At 50.3% G+C, this 23223-nt stretch overlaps 6 protein-coding genes and 1 non-coding gene across 8 annotated transcripts; 3 read left to right on the forward strand and 4 right to left on the reverse strand.

Moving 5' to 3' along the window:
• The first annotated feature begins 2051 nt into the window (after positions 1-2051).
• FOIG_03205 (uncharacterized protein) lies at positions 2052-6142 on the forward strand. 2 transcript variants are annotated; one of them, XM_031200963.1, is made up of 3 exons: positions 2052-2653; positions 2762-2911; positions 2988-6142. In XM_031200963.1, exons 1-3 carry the CDS (start codon positions 2640-2642, stop codon positions 5188-5190), a joined length of 2367 nt encoding a protein of 788 aa, XP_031068487.1. In that variant the 5' UTR covers positions 2052-2639; the 3' UTR covers positions 5191-6142. The 2 variants fall into 2 exon arrangements, with proteins under 2 accessions (XP_031068487.1, XP_031068486.1); XM_031200962.1 differs by having other exon boundaries at positions 2084-2653; positions 2762-6142.
• Positions 6143-7633: 1491 nt separating this feature from the next.
• FOIG_03206 (uncharacterized protein) lies at positions 7634-13009 on the forward strand. The gene is made up of 3 exons (XM_031200964.1): positions 7634-10878; positions 10951-10998; positions 11052-13009. Exons 1-3 carry the CDS (start codon positions 10500-10502, stop codon positions 12620-12622), a joined length of 1998 nt encoding a protein of 665 aa, XP_031068488.1. The 5' UTR covers positions 7634-10499; the 3' UTR covers positions 12623-13009.
• Positions 9319-10500, reverse strand: FOIG_03207 (uncharacterized protein). The gene has a single exon (XM_031200965.1). The coding sequence runs from the start codon at positions 10190-10192 to the stop codon at positions 9839-9841; it is 354 nt and encodes a 117-aa protein (XP_031068489.1). The 5' UTR covers positions 10193-10500; the 3' UTR covers positions 9319-9838.
• Positions 13010-14490: 1481 nt separating the features above from the next.
• FOIG_03208 (uncharacterized protein) lies at positions 14491-16849 on the forward strand. The gene is made up of 3 exons (XM_031200966.1): positions 14491-15389; positions 15439-15852; positions 15913-16849. Exons 1-3 carry the CDS (start codon positions 14761-14763, stop codon positions 16652-16654), a joined length of 1785 nt encoding a protein of 594 aa, XP_031068490.1. The 5' UTR covers positions 14491-14760; the 3' UTR covers positions 16655-16849.
• A 119-nt stretch (positions 16850-16968) lies between these two features.
• On the reverse strand, positions 16969-17053 carry FOIG_03209. Its single transcript has one exon. It is a non-coding gene; the product is annotated as a tRNA-Lys (tRNA).
• Positions 17054-17105: 52 nt separating this feature from the next.
• On the reverse strand, positions 17106-20173 carry FOIG_03210 (uncharacterized protein). Its single transcript, XM_031200967.1, has 2 exons — positions 19014-20173; positions 17106-18961 (listed from the first exon to the last, which is right to left on the reverse strand). Exons 1-2 carry the CDS (start codon positions 19599-19601, stop codon positions 17525-17527), a joined length of 2025 nt encoding a protein of 674 aa, XP_031068491.1. The 5' UTR covers positions 19602-20173; the 3' UTR covers positions 17106-17524.
• A 777-nt stretch (positions 20174-20950) lies between these two features.
• Positions 20951-22445, reverse strand: FOIG_03211 (uncharacterized protein). The gene has a single exon (XM_031200968.1). The coding sequence runs from the start codon at positions 22373-22375 to the stop codon at positions 21101-21103; it is 1275 nt and encodes a 424-aa protein (XP_031068492.1). The 5' UTR covers positions 22376-22445; the 3' UTR covers positions 20951-21100.
• Positions 22446-23223: the final 778 nt, after the last annotated feature.

A 23223-nucleotide genomic window follows, 5' to 3' on the forward strand; every position in this document is an offset into this window, starting at 1 on the left:
ACCAGTCGAGGATGGCGCTTGAAGAGGAGAAGGCAAAGACAGGAGGAAAAAAAAAGTCTCAAACAATGGGTTAACCCCAAAGCCCCGGTCTCCGATAAAAGAGCAAGCACCTCGTGATAGAACTTTCGATGAGGGGTGATTTTGGCGTGGGCAGCCGATGGCAGACTAGGTGCTCTTAAGATGCAAACCGATGACAGAGTAAAGATCCGATCCAGCTAGTGTTCGAGTGTGGGTTTGGAACATCCACATCCCACGGCTCTGGCGTTCCTGCGTAAGGGTTACCGCTGTTGTATCCGAGGCGCCAGAACCACTGCCTTTTAGAAACAGACAGTGAGAGACCGGGTCCCCGCCTACAGCTTCGAAGCTAACTAACTGCTACAGTGCATTACTGCGCAGCAACACATATCAGAACTCAACCTAAACCACCCGGGGAAAATAACGGGATGGAAATGGGATAATTCTGGGGGCCTAGTGGTCAAGCCTCACCCCTCTTCATCTAACCTCTGATAAAGCCACTCTCGCTGGCACATACACTGTAGTAATAGATGCAGATGCATTCACAGGTAGACGTGCACTTCTGTTGACTCAATCTACAGTCTAGAGAAAACCTAACGCAAGTCTCATCTTTCCCATCCAGTAAAAGGGTGCGGAAGCTAAATGTCCACAACGCTGCAATGGCGTCACTGCCCGAAGCCTCCCTTGCTGTTCTCTACCTTACTTTACCTTACCATACTCTGTCTGTCCTGTCACAAGCCTCACAAGCCACATGCCCTCTTCCGATCAAGCACAGGGAGGAAGGATGGGAAGAAAGAAAGGACATAGGCTGTTGCCATAACCGCTCGAAGGAGAAAGTACCTGTTCCTCACTAACAATTTTCAACAACACGGCCGATACCAGACAGCGAACGAACGACGAGACGAGCCTCTTCTTCCTCCTTCTGTCTCCCCTCTAACTCTTCTCTTCTCCACCCATGGTCTATGCAGCACAAGGGTTTTAGCTGCTATTCTCTAGCTGCCCGCCGACCCTTGACCTGGCGGATGAGAAGACTTCTGGGATCAGGGTCCCCCTTGCTGGTCACTGGTTTGCCCCCATGGCTTTGACCCCACAGGCTCCCGAAAATCGACGGGTGGATATGTTGGTATGGATGCATATCCTTCTGACTCTGCCTGCAAGGTGAGCGACACAACAGTGTATCTTCCTGAGTCGGCCATCACAGTACAGACAGTCTTGCTGGACAGAGAGAGATATGCTCATCTAGATCGGGAGCGGCAGCCGTAGAGTGTCGAAGTAACAGCGTCAAAATGACGCCTCTGTTCAGGCCTCCCAGAGTTCACAAAATCGACCCTGGTAGGCTGGCTACTACAGCAAAGCGCACATTTTAATGTAAGGTATCGCAAGCTCCAGCCACACACGAACAGCAGCATGTACAAGACAAGGGGACAAGAGAGACATCTTAGCCAGCAAACACTAACGGTATTGCAATTACTACCTATCTTTGTTTGGCGGCATCCCGGCACTGCGGACAAGCTATTGTCGCCCCGAAAAATCACATCCACTCTGCAACTGCTTGGCTCGGCGTGAAGGACACTTGCCTCGACACCTGCAAAACACATAACCGCTCGCTAGAACCCGACAGTCGAACAGTCCCGTCTCCATCGGCAAAGGTGTTCTCCTCTCAAGTCTCCCTTAGAAAGTTCATGTCCTGATCTACGGTGCAGTCGTATTCTGACGATAGTAGTTGACGCCGCAGTGTTGCAACAGCTGAAATAGGCTTCGTGGGTTCAGCTCTGAACAAAACAAATACAATAATATCTCGGCATCACTTGAGATCACCGCGTTACGTCGTATCCTGACTCCAACATCGCACCACTCCCTGGCGTCTGGCACAGGCACAAAACCGTGTGGCACAAGTACCCTCCCTTTACTATAGACACGCCTCCTCCCGATCCATATCCACATTCACCTCATCCACTCGATCCACGACACCGCCTCGGCGCCCCAGCCCAGAGCTTGGGACGTGGGTACGAGGTACTTAGGAACTTCGAAGTCAGATCCTCGTTCTCCGTCCATCGAGTCTTTTCAGTTTTCACCCTCCTCCTGCTCTGGCGGGACTGACGACAGGTCCCCACCACTCCTCCAATATACCCTTACCTTCTCTAGCTTACTTTACCTGACCCTTCCTAATTACTATTTACACCACCTACTACAATATCCCACGGCATCACGCACCTCTCTTCTATTTCTACTTTATCCTCTACCCACGCGAGAAACTGTCGACCTCTGTCAACACTCGCTCAGTACAGCTGGCTCGTCGCTTTACCCTGTCTCGCCGTTATAACGCGTCTAACGGCTTACCGCGATTAACGCTTTCCGCTTCGCTTCGCTTCGCTTCGGCCAGCACCACCATCCCACAACCCGTTGTCGCAACAATACATTGAACGCTACACCCCAAAATCAATGAACAGCAGCAGCAACTGCCTTATCCAATAACCTATTTTCGAAATTTGCGCCTACGACTTTTGTTCGCAAACTAGCGACATTGCCGATCGTCTAAACTCGAAGACACTGTTCTCCGCGCTGCGCTGACAACCATTCGACATTGTTGCTGTCTTGAGACGGCCTAGCACGCTCGTCTCGACATGTTTCGACAAAGGTACGCACCATACAACATACGATTAGTTTGGACACCCGCGCTGTTATGCCCTCAAAATATAGGCTGAAGGCCCTAATCTTTCTACTGACTAACACAATACTTTCCTAGGACGAGCTCACAGAAGCCGGGCGATGAACTGCTGGCCAATTTCCGACAGCAGTTCCCTGATCTCGCTGCTGCCAGTACTGCTGCTACTGCTCCAGGCCTGTCACAAACTACTGGCGCCGAAAACGTGCCTGCTGTGCCTCTACCTGATCGGTATGTGCTATTGTGACTATGTACCATGGTGCTGGCACCTGGCGTATGTGCGCAGTGTTACTAACATGCTTCACAGGAACCAGAACCTCACTCAAGATGCATTCCGTGATCAAGATCCAACCCCTAGGGCGACTAACGACCCTTGGAGATTTACTCCCTCTCTCTTAGATCCGAATTCCATGTCATTCGCCAACTTTGCTAATGCACCACCTGGCTACTACACACCTACACCTGGAGGCACTAATACACTATTTCACCCACAGGCCGGCGACCTGCATACTCCGACTCTCGGGTTGGGAATGGGACTTAACACACCGCTGTCTATGCCAACATCGGGGGACTCGCTGCATCCTGGCCCAGCTCAGCCAGTGATGGATATGTCGGGGTTTCAGACACTGCAACCACATCAATTCCACCATTTCAACCCGTTCATTCAAGCGCCCCCACCCCAGCCAACCTTTGCGCCATCTACATTTGTTCATCAAGACACAGGATATGAGACCATGGATCAAGATGGATCGCCCATGGATTCGGACCCTTCTGAAGAGCGCATGTCATCCATTGGTGCCACTCTTCACAAGACTACACCCATGATGAACATGCCAACAAGACAGTTTTCAAGTGGTCCTATATCCCATCCTCTTCCGGCCTCAGCAGAAAAATTTCGGTTTCACTCCACCCTCAACGCTCCTACAGCCATGATCAAGCATGCGGACGAAATCCCTGTCACTTATCTTAATAAGGGACAGGCTTACTCACTTTCTGTTGCCGATACAAATGCTACCATGCCCGTTGCCCCCGGAACCAAATATCGCACCTTCGTGCGGGTGTCTTTTGAGGATGAACAGCAACGACAGCGGCCAGGTGTATGCTGGGGTCTCTGGAAAGAAGGCAGAGGCACTAACGAGGCACACCAGAGAGGCGGAAAGCTTCAAGCAGTTGAATACGTAGAGGCAGGCCAGCCAGCTGAAGGTGACGATAAGCGAACCCGTGTGGAGCTTGAATCGTCTTCGTTTGATGGCTTCTGTGTCACCTGGACACCAGGGATCAATGGCCCCCCCGAGGTTAACATCGCAGTTCGCTTCAACTTCCTCTCTACCGATTTCAGCCACTCGAAAGGTGTCAAGGGTATTCCTGTAAGACTATGCGCCAAGACTCACCCTGTGCCGTGCGATCCTTCACAGCCAGCGGCCGACGCCAACCCTGAGATTTGTTACTGCAAGGTCAAGCTCTTCCGTGACCATGGAGCAGAGAGGAAGCTTTCTAACGACGTGGCACATGTGAAAAAGTCTATCGACAAGCTTAAGCAGCAAATCGCACAAGCTGAGAGTGGTCTCAAGGACTTCGGCAAGCGCAAACGTTCAAGTGGAGCTGCAAAGATCGGAGAGCCGCAAAGACCCGGCAAAGTTCAGAAGCATAAGCGAACATGGTCTATGTCCTCAGCCAGTTCTGCTGGCGGTGGAAGAGCTACCATGGAAGAAGACTTACATTTCAAGCTCCAAACGCTGCAGGACATGTTCACCAGTACACGGCCTGTCAGTGTATTATTCCTTCGGGGCGATGAGCCTGACGACCCAGACCTGCACCCTGTGTCTCTTCCAGGAGACATCTCGCCTCTGACCAAGCCTGGCGAAGGTCCTAACTGGCAGGCCAGAAGCGGACGAAGCTCTGTCACGGGCTCTATGATTTCTCCCTCACCCAGTTCTCTATCCCTGGCATCACAGGCGTCCGGTATTGGCGCTGGTGGTCAATGGAAGAACTTCGACTCAGTAGCGGGAGGTGACATATCACGGAAAGGGTCTGAACAACCCACAAGAATTACGAAGGGTGACGATGATGGCAGTCTTAGTGGATGGATCGAGGCTCTAGGTGTTGACCCGTCCTATCGCCCACCCCAGGAGCGAAGTCCAAAGCCTGTGGCATGCTTCTATATTCAACGAAGGAACCCGAACGAGCCCGGAAGCTCGGACTACCACCGCGCTATCTACCTGATGCAACGTAGTCTTCAGGAACTCAACAACCGAATCGCGGCCAAGTGGGGCATCGACCCTTCCCGAATCCTCCGCACAATCCATTCCATCCAGAACGGCCTTGAGGTGGAGATGGACGACGATGTGGTACAAGAGCTCAAGGAAGGTCAAGACATGACGCTTGAGATACAAGAAGTTACTGGACCGGCAGTCAAGCGGGAATGGGAAATGGCTGTCGACGCCACCGAAGACATTACTGAATCCAACGACAAAGCAACAAGTGGTTTCGTTCTCCGTCTTACTTTCTAATCGCACTATCCCTCCTTTTTCCTTTGTGTCTTTTTTTTTTTTCAACCCCCGCCATCGCTACCTTGAGTTAAGTACGGCGATGAGTTTGCGGCGATAAGCAACATATGGGTCTAGACTTGGGATTGTACTGTTTTGCTGGGGTCTCTCGGCCTGTCGCCAGGTTGGACACACGATCACATACATATACGGATTGGGATTGTTGGCTCCGGGGCGTTGACGATTGTTAGTCTTGTTGAAAAATGATACCACCGGTTTTTCTTTTTATTCTTACTATTCTATTTTCATCTTTCCTCTTCATTCTTTGCTGCCACATTTGTGTCGGCAGTGGCAACCATTTCGGAGCCCTTTTTGTTTGACGCATGCCTTGAAGATTTGGCAGACGATGGATGGGATGGGCAGCCATTCTCGCACCGAGGAGACGTACTAGTGAGAATTTTGGACCGCTCTCAATCCTCTCCGTCAACGGTCAGTGCCCTGGCAAGCCGAGATGCACTCGTTTGGAAATGGCCGGATTTCCCGATACGAAGATGAGCGTACACTCTTGGCGCCTGTTACCGCATCATGCGAAAACATTGTAAGCGTGTGGATCTCTTCTGCATAAATCCACATTCCGCCAAGCAACATATATTCGTTTGTGCAACACGCTATACGGACGGCCTCATCAGTCTGTCCAACCTCCGACATGAAAGCGACATCATCATATTTCTACTGCGATATTACCTCTTATCTTGAATGCATTCAAGCAAAACACAGAAGCGTATATGCATCACATTCTTATACAATGGGCGGATGAGTCCGGCGTACACGAAAATAGGACTTACGAAGTAATGCAAGCAGGAGACGGGGCGAGTGAGTAAGATGGGATACTTATCTTTGTTCTTGGGAAACACGACGTACATATAATGCCATATACAATACCCACACTTGTTCAATATTTCAAGCATGTCCCAGATCTTGATGGTTCATCTAACGGCAGCAGTGCTCACCACAAAGCGAGGTCTAAAGGCATACGGTATGTAGTACTGCAATTCGTGATGCCCGGGCCTCAGCTTCAACCGTTTGTGGAGCCCTTTAGGCCAAATATTGGTGGCGGACCAATTTGACACTCAACGGCCGCTATTCGATACCACCAGACCTGTGTTTGTGTCGCCGAGGATCAGGATGGTGCCATCTCACCCACTAAGTCCAGGACCGATAGCATTGTTTACATGCGTGTCGTGGACAAATCATAACGACTCGATCCCAGGCTATCGCTTCGTGGCTAGCACATCGATAATGCGTTTCGAATGAGCGTCAAGGGTAAGGAATTCAAGAGCCAAACAGCCATATCCTGGCCAAGCCGGACTTTCTATCCGGTGACTACAAGCGCCAAGCGGCATGAATGATTAGAAAGGATAGGTCAGCAAACTCAAAGAGATGGTCTATGAGAAAGCGAAGCCCAGATTTCGGAAATAGCAACGCAATTGGGTTACACCGACATGAGCCACACTGCCACAGGGTCATCAAGTTCGCCAAGGGGACCTCGAGCCGTCTTCCGAACAGATTACTATTTCAGTTGATAGTAATTGGTCAACTGAGTACCTTGCCAAGATGGAGTCGAAAGGAACAAAGTGCCGAGCTTAGCCACCTGTGGCGAGGGGGTTTGCGTGTTCCCCCAGACTATACAAACCTAATCATACTGTGTCTCCTCTCTGGGGTTACGTCGAGCTTCACAGTTTAGAATCAATTTAACGTTGTGGCTTGTAAGTGATTCAAGCTTCCGCTCAACTTGACTAGGAATGTTGGTCTTGGACATTGGCGTGTTAGCGATGTTTCATGGGCATAAGGTGCCTGGCGCGTCTTCGAATATGATTTGTCGCACCTGTTTGTTCTAATCTGCGATGCGCTGTCTAGTTTGAGGGGAATTAGAGGCGGTTGCAGTGAAGTATCCCAGCTCACGGCGTGAGAATGATAGAGGAACTCACCGAGTACAAGGACGCGCGCACGTTCCAGACACCCATGGTATATTTCATTCCCCATCGGGACAAACCCTTTTGGCTCAAGTGTCTTTTGGTCTTTTGTTGCGTCGCCTATATTGGCATGTTCGCTTGGCGGGTGAGTCTCGATTCATCGGCGATGGCATGGCATGACCCAGCTATGTGCATCGTGTCTGCAGTTGAAGTGCAGTACGGCGCTTTGCTGCACAAATAGAGCACCTCGGTCGGCAACATACTCCCGGTGCCCGTTGACATGGGAAATTGTGTTATCATGCAAACATTGGATCCGGTGCATGGCGGTACCCGGACATTGGGACCTAATCCCATGTCATGATCGTGCAACTGGTCATTACTAGCCACAATCGAGGTTAAGCTCGCGCCTCAGGGGAATTGGATCGCCATTGTCAATTGAAAGTGATGGGCGGGTACGCGACACACTCTAACACTTCACCTACTCCCTCCCAAGCCACCTCCCCCTCAATTTGGCTCACTGAGCTCAGCAAGGGTCACTCAACGGCCCGGATGAGACATAATTATCAGGCCCTGACAATTGTGGTGTGCTTCAATGGGACCTAGGGACATACTAATTACTCTACTCGCCACAGAAGGGGAGCAATGATAAGCCACAGTTCACATCATATCCGCCTCATAGGTGGCGATACATGTGTTTCGACAGCAGTGAAACCTCACATGGTTTTTTCCAACGTTGACTGGCTCGGCATCCATATGATGGGTGATTGGAGTCTGTGGGAGGTACTTACCTACCTAGTCTTTGAGGGGCGTGCGCTGTCATGAGGGATCGACGAGCCTTGAGCCACAAGTCACTCTTCAACATGAGCCATCATTGGGTGTCATTGACAAAAACGCCGGACTTGTGGCTAACAAACTCACAACAACCCTGGGCCCGAAGGGATCCCGTGGTGCAATGCTAAGCGACTCTAGCGGCCAAGAAAGACTATAACCGTGGGCGACCGTTTGACGGGCGGTTCTTTTGCGAGGAGTGTGAGAAAAGGTTGGTGAGAAAGAGGAAAGATGACTGGAGACATTTCACTCGACAAGTGTCGATATGTTCCCTGAAAACTACCTATTCAGAATCAGGGTTGTGATTTACATCGCAGGGACTGAGAAGATCCCGCCCGTGGGTTGTGCAACAAGCGTCCAATGGTATTTGTCAATCAGCTAGACATGCTTCCTGTTCTGGCAAGTTGAGGGCATTCAGCCACAGCAGAGTCACTCTCAGTACCAAGATAAGGAGTGTGACTTCGCTGGGGCTGGAGAGGAGAACCCCTCGCTACTGTGGCTCCTCTGTTCTGAGTGATCGATATGACGCAGAACACTGTGAGGCAATGGGCTGTGTCCCCAAGGGCTGGGCAACAAGCATCGGTTGCTCTGTAGCTTTCTGCAGGATGGGGTGCGGGGTCTTGTCTGTTACCGGCCGGCCGGTGTGTGAATATTAGGTGTCTAAATTGGTCAAAAGGGTCGAGAAGTATCGATCTGCAAACTAGACCTGAGTGAGTGAGGGATTGCCGATCCTTTGGGCCTCACGTTGCATGCTCTGATAATCTGTCTGGAGATTCCGATAAGCGATTGAACATCAAGTACAACTTGGTGCTATTGCTTTGCAATAATGTGAGTGCCAGAGGCCTCCGGTATGCTCAGAACTTTTCGTCCCATCTCTTGTTGGGACGTTATACCTCCTGTCTCTGTTCAACCTCAACTTGATCACCGCATTGTCAATACTCCTCACATAGCGGATACGCCCTAGCCGCTTGGGCCAAATCAAAGGGACTGTCAAATATCGGGCATCGACCTTTTTCTGTCTCTAGTTGGGCTCTCTTGTATCCGCGGCCGGAACGACAGGGTGGCAATCCCTTCGATCGATCGAAACTCAACATGCCGATGATGATGAGAAAAGCCGATGCACAGCGCATGGCAATTTAAAAAAAGAGACACATACGCGTTCAGTAGTCCGTGGGCCTTTTCCTTCTCAGCCCCAGGGCTTGATATGCAGCCCTGCATTCTCTCTATGAAACATTATTGTGGATAGGAAAAAGACGGTAAACGCTCAAATACCACTGCCGAGCATTCATGCGTTTAGGGTTCAGACAGATATAGCGATGCAGTAGGTATAGATTCCCACACCACACCCCTCATGCGATATCATCGAGATGCTCCTAACTATGGATTCTGAAGGGAAGAAATGGCTGGCGAAGCTAGTGCATTTATCCGTAGCCACGTCAATACTTAACATGAAGAGGAGCTATGAAGAGTTTTGACAGTCACTTGATCATCTGTTGTTCTTCGAGTTATCCACGTTGATAGTAAACACCATGTCCCCTCCCCGGAGGGCACATACGTCTAGCGGACCATCAAAGAAGACTCTTTTCCCCCACCAGAGTGAAACCTAAGGTTTCCTTCGTGACCATGAATGAAGTGTAAGATAGAATATAAGCCATACTCTAACGTCAGCCACCCTCATCCAATACACAACCGATAGGACGAGAGGAAACCAGTGGAATTTGGTCAGCCAGTCCCAAATGTTTCTGGGCAATAATGACCCAGTAATATATAGTCTTTGTCTTGAAGAGAAACTCACCAACCAATGAGAAACTCAGATCTTCAGAGAAACAAACCAATAGTGTATACCTATATATCATATCACTCGTGTTTGATCATTCCTCCGCTGCCTTGTCAAGTATCTCCCGTATGCTTCTTGCATAATCTTCTCCATCACCTTTGATCCCACCCAGCACAATCGTCTTGTCGCGTGACTTGATGCCGTGTGTCAGCTGAAGACTAGACTTTGGCACGCCCAATATACCACTGAGGACCTGAACTACAGCCTTGTTGGCCTCGCCCTCTCTCGCCTGAGCAGAAACGCACAGCTCGATTGCATCGTCGGCGACGGCTATGACGCCCTCGCGGTTCTTGCTGGCTCCCGGTTTCACGCGAAGCTGAAGATGCACAGAGCCCAGAGGAGACTTTTTGGTACCAGTGACGAAGCGAATAGCACTAGGCGACGCCATAGTGAAAAGCAGAGGAAAAGAGAGTGCCAGGTGAAATGCAAGTAAATGCAGCTCAGCTCAGCTGGGTTCAGTTCAGTTCAATGAGGGGTAATAAGGTAAAGTATGTATGTAATGGATGGAGTTCGGGTGAAAGGTTGTCTTTGTTGAGCTTGCTCTGGAAAGTCTCATGCTGTTCTCTGATACGCTTTCACAAAATATGATTCACACCTTTTGAATTTACTTTATACCTTAGGTATTGTTCCATCTTGATTGAGCAGCACCCGCTTGTGACTCCCATTACTTGCATCCAGTACCTTAGGCACCTGAAATGCGGCGCCTGTCGCCTATACAGGCCCTGGAGCCGCCTCGGACCAGTAGCGTCGCGGTTACGGCTCGCGGGCCCCACCGTCACTTTATTCTCAAGGGTCGACAAACTTGGACCTCAACTACATCATCGAACATCGCCAAATCAACTCTAGCCTCGCTTTTCCTCCATCCCAATTCACCGCGATACTCTACGACCAACTGTATGCTCGCTACATATCCATCTATAGCAACAGCATCAGCGTCTTCTCGCCTTCGTAGACTCAGCATCTCAGGCGCCATGGCTTCGGCCTTCAGCGCATATCATGGGCCTGCAGCCGCCGCGTCGCAACACACTATCACAGCTCTGGGGCGATGGTCCGTTCTGAACAACTCATTACCAGGTTCGTGATACATCGTGTCCATATTCTCGTTCCGTCTGCTTCCCATGCATAACGCTAATCCACCCTCTGCAGCCGTCGACAAGATCAAATCCTTGCACGTCTACGATTTCGACAACACTCGTGAGTTCGCGCCTCAGTCAATGGAAACATAGCATGCATCTAACACAATTCAGTATTCAAGACCCCTCTACCGAATCCCCAACTCTGGAACGGGCCCACGATTGGAACATTATCGAATCAGGAAACGTTTGTCAATGGCGGCTGGTGGCATGACAGCCGCATCCTCGCGGCGACAGGGGAAGGCATCGATATCGAGGAAAAGCGTGCCTGGGATGGCTGGTGGAACGACAAAATTGTTGATCTTGTCAAGCTGAGCATGAAGCAGAAAGACGCCCTCTGCGTTCTACTAACGGGTCGATCGGAGCGCGGGTTCGCTGAGTTGATAAAGAAGATGGTGACGGCCAAAGGACTCGAATTCGATATGATTGGTCTCAAACCCGCGGTGAGCCCCTCAAACCAAAAGTTTCAAAGTACGATGCACTTCAAGCAACTCTTTCTCGGGGCCCTGATGGAGACATACAAGCAAGCAGAAGAGATTCGCGTATATGAGGATCGACCAAAACACACGAAAGGCTTCCGCGACTTCTTCGCCGAGTTCAACCGCCAACAAAACATAACCCCAACACGTGGTCCACTTATAGCTGAAGTGATCCAAGTGGCGGATTGCGCGACGACTCTAGATCCCGTCATCGAGGTCGCCGAGATTCAGCACATGATAAACATCCACAACGAGATGGTCTCGAAGCAATCCCCACGGGGACGCCAGCATCGGCTCAGGATTAAGAAGACTGTGTTCTTCACTGGTTACATGATTGGGCCCGAGGACACAAAGAAGCTCATCAAGCTCGCACATATACCACAAAACATGCCCCAGCATGAGCTGAAGTACCACGGCAACAACATTCTCATCTGCCCCCGGCCGTGTCCAGCTAGTATCCTGGAAAAGGTCGGTGGCATGGGCAGTAAGATGAAGTGGGAGGTGGTGGGCACAGCTTGCTTTGAGAATAGTATTTGGGCGGCACAGCTTCGACCTATCCCCCAGCACGCCAAGTTCCATACCGACAACCCCAGTCCGCTCGTCGTGCTAGCATTGAGGAAGGGCATCAGACCCATGGACGCGGGAAAGATTCAGAACTGGCAACCCCTGCCACCAGAAAAGTCTTTTGTTTTCGAAACTGTGGTTGGTGAGAAGGTCATTCTACGCATCGAGCCAGAGGATCCAAGAGAAGACGAGTACGAAAGTTTATTTGCCAACAAATCATCTAAAAGGAAGCATAACGGTGATGAGGACTGGAACCAGAGAAACTCACATGGTCATTACAGCGGACGCAACGAGTCCCGAGGCTATCATTCGGGCGGCCGAGGGGGTCGAGGTCGAGGTAGCCGTGGCGGCCGTGGTAATGCCAGAGGCGGCCGTGGTGGTCGTGGTAGAGGAGGAGGCTACAACTATCGGTCTCTCGACGATGTTGAGCCAAAGAACCAGCAGGGCGGCTACGGGCCACAGGTGGATTACGATGACGCCTACCCGCCGCTCAGCAAAACCAACAACCCTCCCGTATCAGCGCCCAGCGGTCCCAGTCAAGGCCGAGGCCCACAACCGCCTCGAGGCCCAGCACCATCACAAGGACGGCCCATGGGCGTCCAAGCAGCCAACAACAACTCGGATCTTCAGCATTACTATTAGAAATAGTCTATACCCGCTCAGCACGGCGGCTATCATTTTATCTTAACGTTGGACGGCATAAACTTACCCTGGTTACATTACGCCAGGCCCACATTTGGGTGAAGATAATCATGTATATATGTGTATAGTTCCTAATACTGGTCTTGTTTTGAGACCTCATTGGGTGCGTGGCGTACCGGAGGGGAAGCACAACAAGTATGACACCTTGTGGAAGGACTGGAAAAAAGAATGTCTCGGTAGAAATGGACGAGAATGTTATGTATAAGTAGATATACACTTGCTAGTTGAGCAAATCTATATGAGTTAGGGGTTCTAGGGCCAGGCCATCTCCGCTGTGAGCAGATTCGCCAATATAAAAAATAATACCAAGACTTTAACCTAGTTGTTTCGTGGATAGAGTGTCTGCAGGGAACGCTCATCTAGGCCATGCCCACAAAGGCTCATTCACGTTGATCATCCTTGAATGGAGCGAAACGATGACAGCCAAACAACGCCTAAGGAACTGACCCTCGTCTGATACTGACTGAACCATGTTTCGTGGGCAAGTGTTCAGTCGCTCATCCAAACAAAGGCCCCTGTTATTTAAGTAAGCTTGTGAATCGACGAGATAAATGAATAAATTAAGAACGAAGCTTAGGGGTTAGTTTCCAATGAATACTTACTTACTAACAACAAATACAGAACTCAGTCTCAATGACCTACGTCACCCAAGGATGCCAATCTTGAGAGCCGTTCAGTCATATTTATGACCAACAGCATTATCTCTCGATTGCCTGGGCATGAAAGGTATCCTATGCGCCACCCCGGCATGCAAATATCATATAATTGTAGTATAGGCTACGTGCAAGTCTGCGTATAGAGAACAACAAGATTAACTTAGCACCCAGGCCAGCCTCATCGGGCTTGCATGCAACACATAGTAAATCCAGGGACATTTTGGTTAGAACACTTGACTAGGTCTTAAGAAAAATAGTTAAGGCCATACAATGATTCACGTAAAGAGGGAAGTAATGCCGTGACCACACATCAAGTAACATGGTATTTTTTAAGCACAACCACAATATAAGGCGTCATACACTATGCCCAAAAAAAAACATAATAACCTTAATAGCAAGCCAACAGACCACACAGCTGCTGCCTTGAACCTCAAGATCCAGCTGAACAAGTGACGTACCTTGATAAACAGATTCTGCAAGAACAGCGATGCTTAAATAGTAAAGCATGTAATAAATCATGTATTAACTCCAGAATTGGCCAGGGCAGACCTTAGATGTGACTCTAAGGTTAGCTCATGATGAAGGCTCAATCAAGCATTTACCACTTTTATGGTTCAGATCCGGCCGTTGTGGGGCCGATGCGGCTCCGAAAAGGGGGACCCATTCGGCCGAGTATCGCCGACTTCGGCGCCGACCAAGGGGAGGTCGATATCGCAAACAGCGCCAAGAGTGAAGGCTTGTTGTGTATAATGACGCATCAACCATCAGCTATTGTTCTTGTCTAGCTTTGCTTCTCGACCGTACAATTGGGTCTTCATATATGTCTTGTCGAATTCTGATCTGGTTCAGATAGAGTCAGATTCAGATTTTGCAGGGTCGTCAGTTGACTCGTGTAGATCTTTTCCCTCCGACCTGAGACGCTTATCTCCTCCGCTGGGTCCATGAGAACGGGGCCGGTCCGTGATCCGTTCCGGCGAGTTAAGTGTTTGCAGGCTTGCCCACAGCATCCTTAACAGATGTGATCAAGCAAGCCCACCAAAGGGTCCACCCGGCGCTGACAAGAGTTTGTTGATCTCCACTTGAAAGAGGCTAAACTGCTGTGAAAGCTCCTTCGGCACCCACATCGGTTGTAGGACATACCTAGGGCGCAATTTACCACTTACCCATGTCGTGTAACTGTTTGTAGTTCTGATTCCCTTGTGTGCCGTTTTCCGGTCATCGTCAATGTTATCTCCTCCTTATCTCTGAAAATTCAGACATTTCACTATTGCCCCCCTGTGTCGTGAACTGCACTGTCCTATAAGCCAAGGGCAACCAACCTGAGTCGGCACATGACGACAGTTCATTGTGAAAGTCGCCATCGCATTCCATCTGGCCAGTCAACTCATAACAACCAGGTTTGGGAGCAACACATAAACAGTCATGAAAGAAGACCTTGAGGAGGCATCGCCAGCCAACGGCGCCGAGTCGTCTTCCTCAGCGTCTTCAACAGGGTCGTCGCCAATTCTAGAGCCCATCAGGACCATTGAAACACGCCGCAGCCGCACCCATGACTCTGACGTCTTTGAGGCGCTGGAGCACGCCCTCACTCCAGATGTTGAGACAGAGGCAGAGCGCGAGGCTCGCGAACCCATTACTTATACCAGAACTGGCACCAGTGTGACCAGCGCCGCCTCTCGCCCCCCAGACTTTGAGGTCTTCTTTGAGGATGGTGATCCAGATAATCCCCGGAACTGGTCAAAGGGTTATCGCGCGTGGATTATCGTCTGTGTCTCGTATTCCACGTGGGTCGTCGTCTTGTACAGCACATGTTACACTGCATCGGTATCTGGCCTGGCCGAGGAGTTTGGGGCGTCAACGACTGTGACAACGCTTGGTTTGACAACATATTTGCTTGGTCTTGCTGTGGGAAGTCTAATTGTGGCCCCTCTGAGTGAGCTGTACGGTCGACAGAAAGTGTACATCGTCTGCTTGACTGTATGGGCTTTGTTGATCTTGCCATGTGCTCTGGCGACTTCATTAACAGAAATCATTGTTGTGCGCTTCTTTGGGTAAGTGACGTCTTCCAACCTTGTCACTGCTGTGCTAACACAGCTGCAGTGCTGTCTTTGGCGCCGCTATGATCTCAAATAGTCCTGGAACTATCGTCGATATCTCGGATCCAGATTATCTGGCTGCAGCCATGTCCATGTGGTCCATCGCGCCTCTGAATGGACCATCTACTGGCCCAATCATTGGCGGCTTTGTGTACCAGTATCTGGGATGGCGATGGGATAACTGGATTCCTCTGATCCTTGGTGGGGTTGGAATTCTTATGATGATAACAGTGAAGGAGACATACCATCCCGCAATCCTGAAACAAAAGGCCGCACGATTGCGCAAGGAGAACGATGACCCGCGGTATTGGTGTCAGTATGACCAAAGGGTTTCCACCCGTCATCTGATAAAGATCAACATGAGTAGGCCATTCACTCTGTTGGCATCTGAACCTATTTTGTGGTTTATGGATATCTGGTGAGTCGTAGTCCAATTCCTGTTCGCCTGCCTGTTTCCTGTGTGCTAACGGCATCACAGGATATCGCTGATTTATGCCATCCTCTATCTCTGTTTCGTGGCATACCCTATCGTGTTTTCCCAACACCGTGGATGGGATGCAGGCATGTCAGGACTGGCCTTTGTGGGCATCGGCGTCGGAACCATGCTTGCCATCTTCGCAGAGCCTCTCTTCCGGAGACTGATCAACTCCCAGCCTCGAGATCCAGTAACTGGTAGGCCTCAGCCTGAAGCGACGGCTCTGGTCATGGCCATTGGCGCTATCCTGACCCCGATCGGCCAGCTTGTGTTTTCGTGGACATGCCTGCCAGCGACCATTCATTGGGCTATTCCGATCGCTTTCGGCATCCCTTTCGGTGCAGGTAACACCATCAGCTTCATCTATGGCTCGAACTATCTGGCTGGCGCGTACTCCATATACGCTGCCAGTGCCCTCGCCGGAAACGCTGTTATTCGAAGTATTGCTGGAGGCGTTCTGCCCCTGGCTGGTCCTAAGATGTACGCCGCCATGACTCCTCAATGGGCCGGAACACTTCTGGGCCTCCTTGAGGTAGCTATGATTCCAATTCCATTCGTGTTCTGGCGATACGGAGCAAAGATCAGAGCAAAGAGTCCAGCCATCAGGGCTTTGAGAGAGGAGCAGGATCGACTTGATGCGAAGAGAGCCAAGTATCAGAAGAAGCTTGAAAAGAAGCGACAAGGAGAAGCGGAAAATGCAAAGACAGAGGAAGTAGGGGTGTTGGAGAAGGCAGCAGGCGATTGAGGATAACAAAAGCATACGTGGTTGTTTACAGTATAGCACTCTGAAATGGAAGCTAGGAATATATGCCAATGTGTGAATTGTTACGTTGTTGCTACGGGAAGAATAAAGTTTGGGTGATTGCTTGTTTCACTTTAAAACCATAACGCAGAGGTTAGATGCTTTCGAGAATGTGCTACTCAGTGTGCTAACATTACTATGATTGAGTTTGCCAGCAAAAACAAATGTAAAACCAACCGCCGGTTCACTTGTACTGAAAGTAGAAAGATGAAAAACTAAAAATAACGATCACTCAATCCCATCTGGAACATAGGAACAGCCCGATGCGGGGGTCGAACCCGCAACCTTGAGATGGTGTACTCATTTAAGAGTCTCACGCTCTACCGATTGAGCTAACCGGGCCTCGTATCGAGGCTTGATGTTGAACGAGAAGAGGCGGAAGTGTGTATATGAGCTCTGATTTCTTTCATCACACCAGCCATAGGTAACAAATATACCTGAAGAAAACACTACGAGGCATATTGAACACAAAAAGTTCTTGCAAAATCATGCCGTAGGAAAATCATGATTAATGTAGACAAAGAGATTCATTTTTGTTGTGATTTTGTACTGTCAGACTATGGTACGCCGACCAAGTCTCCCGTAATCCGAATGACTTTTGAGACTCCCTGGTTGACCGCCTTCATAAGAAGAACTACAAAGTCGACCTATCCACGCCGTGCAGGTGTCCAACAAAGTACAGCCCAATATCACAGAGTCCGCTATGGCTCGCCAACACTCCCAACCTGACAGATTCCAACCTATTACTACATGTCAACTCTGTTAAAGAATCACCCAAAAGTATTGTCCCCTATCAAACCCCAAAGTCGTTCTTTAGTTCCCCTTCTCCAATCCGTCGAGCTCCTTAAGCACAGACGACTTGGTGTTGATCTTCTTAAGCTGGGTATCCTCGAGCTTCTCTCCGCCAGCCAGACGCATCTCAAGGTCCTCGATGGCGCGAACCTTCTTCTGGAGACTGCGGATCTTCTTGGCGTTAGGGTTCTGTGCGGCATCAGGAGCAGCACCTCCGGCACCCTGGCTTTGATGAGCATGGTGTCCATGGCCGTTGCGGTGAGTGTTACTGCGGCTTCGGGCCTGGTTGTTACGCGATTGGCTCCGGTTGCGGTGATTGCGTCGCTCGGGGCTGCGACCCTCGTGGCCGGAGCCGTGGCCTCGGTCATGAGGAGGAGGCGCCAGGCTAGCTCCGCCGTTAGGCTCTCCTTGGGGCCGGCCCTCACCCTGGGCATTCTTCTTATTTCTCTTCTTCTTGTTCTTAGACTTGGACGAGTTTTCATCGCCCAAGGGTTCAGCTCCAGGAACGGTCCTAACCGTGGGAGCTTGCTCAGCCAAGTCAGCACCGGGCACAGCGCGGCGAGGGCGACCGAAACCGTTGGGACCGACGTTGGGTAGTCCGTTGCTCACAACGTGGGCGGCACCGCCCTCATCCTCACGCTTGAAGTGCAGAGGAGTGGCCAGACCACGGGCGCCGGGAGGGCGGTAAGCACCAGCGGGCTTGCTGGGAGTCTTGACCGAGCCCAGGTAGGCCGTAGCAGAGGCATGAGGCGTAGGAACGGGGGTCAAAGGGTCACCAGGAGCAATGCTCTCGGGGCCCTGAGGTCGCCAGACAACATTGTATAACTCGACCATATCCTCGTTATACATGAGACTGCCGCTAACATGCCACAACTTGACGCCGTTATCAACACGGAGTCGGGGGGAGGTTGTGGCAGTCATGATGTAGCGACTATCGGGACTCCATTCGCAGACACTGGGGTTACCGCTCTCAAAAGTGGTAATCTTGCGGAAATCCTTCTCGAGATCGTAAACATCGATCTGACCAGCAAGGTTGCCGAAGCCCGCTACCAAAACAAAGCGACCGTTTGGCGAGAAAGTGATAGTGTTGCGAGGGGCAATCGGGAAGGAGTGCGTTGCAACGGCCCGGTGGTTGAAGATGGTGGCCTTGGGAGGCATGGTACCATATACAACACCGAACTCTCTCGAGTTGTGGGACCAAGAAACATCATGAATGGGACCCTCCTTATCTAGGGACACGCGGGCATCAAAAGCACCGGTGGTGCTGAGCAGATACAGCGTGGTTTCACCATAGTAACTCTTGCCTGAGCGATCAACGTCGGTTTGGGCCAGCACCAGAAGGCTGGAGCCAAGCTTGTTCCACTTCAGTTGAACCTTGTCTCCCTTGAAGAAGGTCTTTTGGGAGATTGGATTAGTGAAAAGAGGGACGTTGAAGACCTTGACGGCAGCGGGTTGGCCCTGGAAGTTGTCAGCATACATCTCTTGAAAATAACTTTGGTTGGTTGCTGACCTTGCGCTCGGGGACAAAGACGGCAACGGCGTGGTTTTGGCTGCCAGGAGCAAGAGCAAAGTTGGTAACACCCTCGACTCGGAGCTTGTTCCAGACCTTGACGAGATCGTGACTCTCGTAAAACTGGACTTCATTTGTAACGAGACGAGCACAGTACTTCTCATCAGCTGTGTACTGAAGGTTCCAGCCTTGCTGCTGCTTCTGAACAAAGCGGCCGAGGGGCTGCTTGTCCTGACCAGAGACACCCTCCTCTACGACACGCCAGACCTTGAGGTTCTTGGTGGCATCTCCGTTCTCATCCTTGGCAGGTCGTTCCCAGGTGATGACGAAAGTACCGCGAGGAGAGAAACCGAGTTCGTAGACGTTGGAGATGGGGAGGGACAGGACCTGCTGGGCAGTTGAGGGATCAATGATAGTGACAGCCTCGGGAGAGGCCCAAGCGAAGTAGCGACCACATGGCGAGTAGGTACAGCACCGGAGGTTGCCTTCAGGCTTCTTGAACCCAGCGAGAGGCTGATAGACGGGCGCGGCGTCGGTGATGCCGATGTCCCTCTGGGTTCGGTGGGCAAACTGCAGCGGAGACGCCATGGCTAGTGAAAGTCACAGTGTCTCGTGTCTTGCGTAGGTCTTTTTTGGGGCCGGTTGTCAAAAAGTTCTGTCGTGTCGTGTGCGGGCACTTATCGACGTCGATGTAGATCGCGATCGTGGGGCAGAAAGCTTAGGCTCAGATTCGGATTGGGCGAATAAGCGGGAGAGCAAAATGCCAAAAGAAGCGTTGTACTTTTTTGACTGCGCAACGAAGAGCAGTACAAATAGTCGCTTGAGAGGGGATCAGGAGCGCTGGATCCGACTCGTAAAGGTTTGGATCGAGAGGTGTTGTTTGAAGTCGTCGCGGAGCAACAAACAAAAAGTGGCGGGGAATATCGATCGATTGCGATTGAGCGAAGCCGAAAAAGCGAAGTTGTATGACAAGAACTGACTGATTCGATGACCGGAAGGAAGATAAAAAGAAGACGGCAAGTCACCCAGAGGGAGGGAGAAAGAGGAGGAATTGGCGCGGCAGTGCCGTGATGTTTTTGGTTGAAGGGAAACGAAACAAGAGGGAAGAGAAAGAAGTTGACGGCTTTGGCCACCAGCATAGGTAAATATGGATTTTTTTCGTTAGGCCGGACCAGGTTTCCATTCTTTTTTTTCCGTACGTAAGGTAGGTGGTAGGCAACCCAGACCCAAGCCCAGTGGAGGCTCCCGCTGAGGTGGCCTCCCTTTTTTTTTCTTACTGGGTACAACCTAGCCACACACCGCATAATCACCGCCAACCGTTCGCCCTTGACTCAGCCTATACATTGTCTCACTTGAGTTCAGAAACCTATTTTTACAGTGCATGCGGCTCCAGATTTCTCTTTGATCAGAAACCACAGCCAATCATGCTAAGATCGTCGAGTGCTCCGTGAACTCTTCCCTCTCTGCTAGGCTCTTTCAACGGGAACACCGAATGCATCCTTTATTCTATTCCAAGTGCTAAGCCATTACCTTTGAGCCACAAGACCCGCATATGCTTCTGATATACAGAGTTGTTTTGAGCATGTCTGTTCAATTCATCAGCTTGAAATTCCGTCGAACATGCTCTCAGTGGCTATAGTCACGTCATCAACCATATAATTCCCCCTTTTAGTAGTGGTATGTAAGGTATGTGGTGCCTCTGTTGATCGTTTGTGACAAGGTATTGCGTCAACCTACCACCTTACGCCTGGTTAAGCTTTTACAGTGGAAGATACGTGAACTGACACCCAAAAACAAACCAATGGACTCTGTTATTCCTCAAGGAATGCATGGTCTGATGTCTTTCACGCCAAGCACCTGCTACATCATTCATTATCATGGCTAAGGTACGTGGCACCAATTGGCCTTGACAGGCCAAGTTTATCGCACCGCTGTGCTCAATAGACTGGATCAATGAGTCTGCATGTGCCGAGCTTTTCTAACACCGGACAAGGTGCTGTTCCTCTATAAATACAAGTTGTATTTTGCTGTCTCATTATCGTGAATCGGTCATATAACCAACTTTTTATAGAACGGGAATGGCACGATCACCTGCCCTTAAATTTCTCCTTCCAGCCACCCTTCTCAAATAGCCATAAAGCCTCAGTAGCGTAGACTCGACTTCCTCGATGACCGCCTTCAGTCATAGCAGCCTCAGTCAAGCTATCAAGAACCCTTCCCTTCTTGACAGCTGCCCAGATTCCCATAGCAATAGGGTCATCCTCACTCTTACCCCACTCACCGAGTCCGAGACGGTATAGAATTCTCCCCAATGTTTGGAAAGCCATACATCGTTGCGCAGGGACAGCACTTCTGGCAAGATGAGCCAACTCCGCAACTGTGTATCCTGCAGCCTCTGGGGCGTCGCCATGGTGATGTAAACCCTTCGAAGAAGGAATGGATCGGCTGACTCTTGGTGATAAGAATCGGCCCTGGAAGTCGAAGCGCAGAGCGTTGACAGCGATCTCGGGGTGCGGATAGTATGAAGAGTCTTTGTCAGCCGGACTGTCCTCGGTAGGAATGGGAGCCATCCATGCGAGCTTGCTCGGGTCGGCGGGTAGATTGGGAAAATATTTCTTGTGCAGCGATTCTAAGAAATTTGGGTCGGAAGGGTCGAGATCGGCCAAAGCTGGCGGTACAGGAAAATGAACCGACTTGGGTTGGTCGGTGATAGGAAATAGATCGGGTGGTATTTGTGCCGGGGCTTTGTCCTCATCGTAGTGATCCGATACCTTTTCCGATGAAGGTGCTTGGTAAACTGAAGGGCGACTTTGCGATGCCGATTCTATTGAGGCCTTGTGAGCGTGCGGTGCAGTCGCTAGGGTACTCTCCAGTGCTTCGTTCTCGGCAGCGTCTTCGACTTTAATCGTAGGTGGAGGGTCTTGTGTTTCTTCTGGTTTCTCTTGTTTTGGTGCATCGAAAGGCGAGGGACCAGACTGCTCTTCGATATTGGCTCGCGATAGCAACCTTTGAATAAGAGCTGGGTTCAAGCCGTTCATGATATCTTCTTGCGCTTGAGCGATCTCGGCGGGTGTCATATTTGCAATCTTCTGCTGGTTCTCCTGGTCTATGCGTTGTCTCTCAACGGCCTTGAAATCTACATCTGAAGATGAAGCTTGAGGCGGCTTTCCGGTCTGAGGTTGTTCGGCAGGCGCTGTTGCTCCGGCTGCCTCGGCGCGCTTCTGCTTGAAAGCGGAGGTCTTCCATCTCCTTTTATGTTGGGGGAAGCCGGTAGAGGATATAGGCAGGTCGTTAAACTCGACGGGCTTCTTTGTGGAGGTATCGTGTTCGACGATGTCGTTGATCAAAAGTGTTGGATCCATTTTGGTGATGTTGTATATGCAGCATGGATGAGATCTCTCTCAAGCTTTGGATCTGACGTCTTTTTTTTATCCTTTGTCAGTGGAGAGAACCGCGGAGAAATGTTAGTGGGTCAGGGGCCTTGTGTGACCCACACCTAGTAGCGCGTTTGTTTGAATGTGCCACGTGCAAGGATTTGAATGACATGAACTCAGCATTAATGAAAGTGCCAATGCTAAACTTCCCAGAATAAACAAGATAAAATACAAAGTAGTCAAAGTTATGCCAGAGTTCTATTTAGCGAAGGACGAAACATCCTGAGTTGCTTTTGATGGCTGTATTTTATCAGGCGAAAATATGTTTATGACTCGTAAAAGGGACCGATGATTGGGAATTCGATTTTCAGTCACCGGGTTTCTTCTGTTTATCGTTTTGAACAGTGCTAACAAACAAAAAATCCTGACAAGTCAAAATCTTGACTCTTTTAAGAGAGTCTTGCTACCTTCGCAAAAGTTTACAATATGTTGTATGTACATTTATTACTGAAACAGGGCTTTTGAGTTTCGTTTCTTTGAGACAGACAATTTTAATTGTGAGGGCATGTCGCACCGCCACAGATTAGACCGGGATAGTGGTGCATTAGCGCCGATCGATTCTCGTTCCTCTTGAGTTCCAGAACTCTTGTGCCACAGAACCATGCTCAGACTGTAATTTGTGGCTTTTAATCGTCATGCTCCCTGGTTTGGTACTCGGGTGCAATGTATTTGTGACAAAATAAGCCCCAGGAGAGTTCGAGTGTTTATTGTGCGCACCTATTCATGTCGTACTTTTCCGTGTTTGTATTTTCGGTAGTCGTCAGGAAATGAATGCC

This window comes from Fusarium odoratissimum (genome assembly GCF_000260195.1).
Source record: "Fusarium odoratissimum NRRL 54006 unplaced genomic scaffold supercont1.4, whole genome shotgun sequence".
NCBI classification, from domain to species: Eukaryota; Fungi; Ascomycota; class Sordariomycetes; order Hypocreales; family Nectriaceae; genus Fusarium; species Fusarium odoratissimum.

What these genes read in the sequence shown, in the direction of transcription:
- FOIG_03207 (XM_031200965.1), bottom strand. Translation starts at nt 10,192, where the DNA reads ATGGCGTCGCCTAGTGCTATTCGCTTCGTCACTGGTACCAAAAAGTCT.
- FOIG_03210 (XM_031200967.1), bottom strand. Translation starts at nt 19,601, where the DNA reads ATGGCGTCTCCGCTGCAGTTTGCCCACCGAACCCAGAGGGACATCGGC. An exon ending in TCTTTGTCCCCGAGCGCAAG is followed by an intron (nt 18,962 to 19,013) that starts GTCAGCAACCAA and finishes GACAACTTCCAG; the next exon opens with GGCCAACCCGCTGCCGTCAA.
- FOIG_03208 (XM_031200966.1), top strand. Translation starts at nt 14,761, where the DNA reads ATGAAAGAAGACCTTGAGGAGGCATCGCCAGCCAACGGCGCCGAGTCG. An exon ending in ATTGTTGTGCGCTTCTTTGG is followed by an intron (nt 15,390 to 15,438) that starts GTAAGTGACGTC and finishes ACACAGCTGCAG; the next exon opens with TGCTGTCTTTGGCGCCGCTA. An exon ending in TTGTGGTTTATGGATATCTG is followed by an intron (nt 15,853 to 15,912) that starts GTGAGTCGTAGT and finishes ACGGCATCACAG; the next exon opens with GATATCGCTGATTTATGCCA.
- FOIG_03206 (XM_031200964.1), top strand. Translation starts at nt 10,500, where the DNA reads ATGCGGCGCCTGTCGCCTATACAGGCCCTGGAGCCGCCTCGGACCAGT. An exon ending in TCTGAACAACTCATTACCAG is followed by an intron (nt 10,879 to 10,950) that starts GTTCGTGATACA and finishes CACCCTCTGCAG; the next exon opens with CCGTCGACAAGATCAAATCC. An exon ending in CTACGATTTCGACAACACTC is followed by an intron (nt 10,999 to 11,051) that starts GTGAGTTCGCGC and finishes AACACAATTCAG; the next exon opens with TATTCAAGACCCCTCTACCG.
- FOIG_03211 (XM_031200968.1), bottom strand. Translation starts at nt 22,375, where the DNA reads ATGGATCCAACACTTTTGATCAACGACATCGTCGAACACGATACCTCC.
- FOIG_03205 (XM_031200962.1), top strand. Translation starts at nt 2,785, where the DNA reads ATGAACTGCTGGCCAATTTCCGACAGCAGTTCCCTGATCTCGCTGCTG.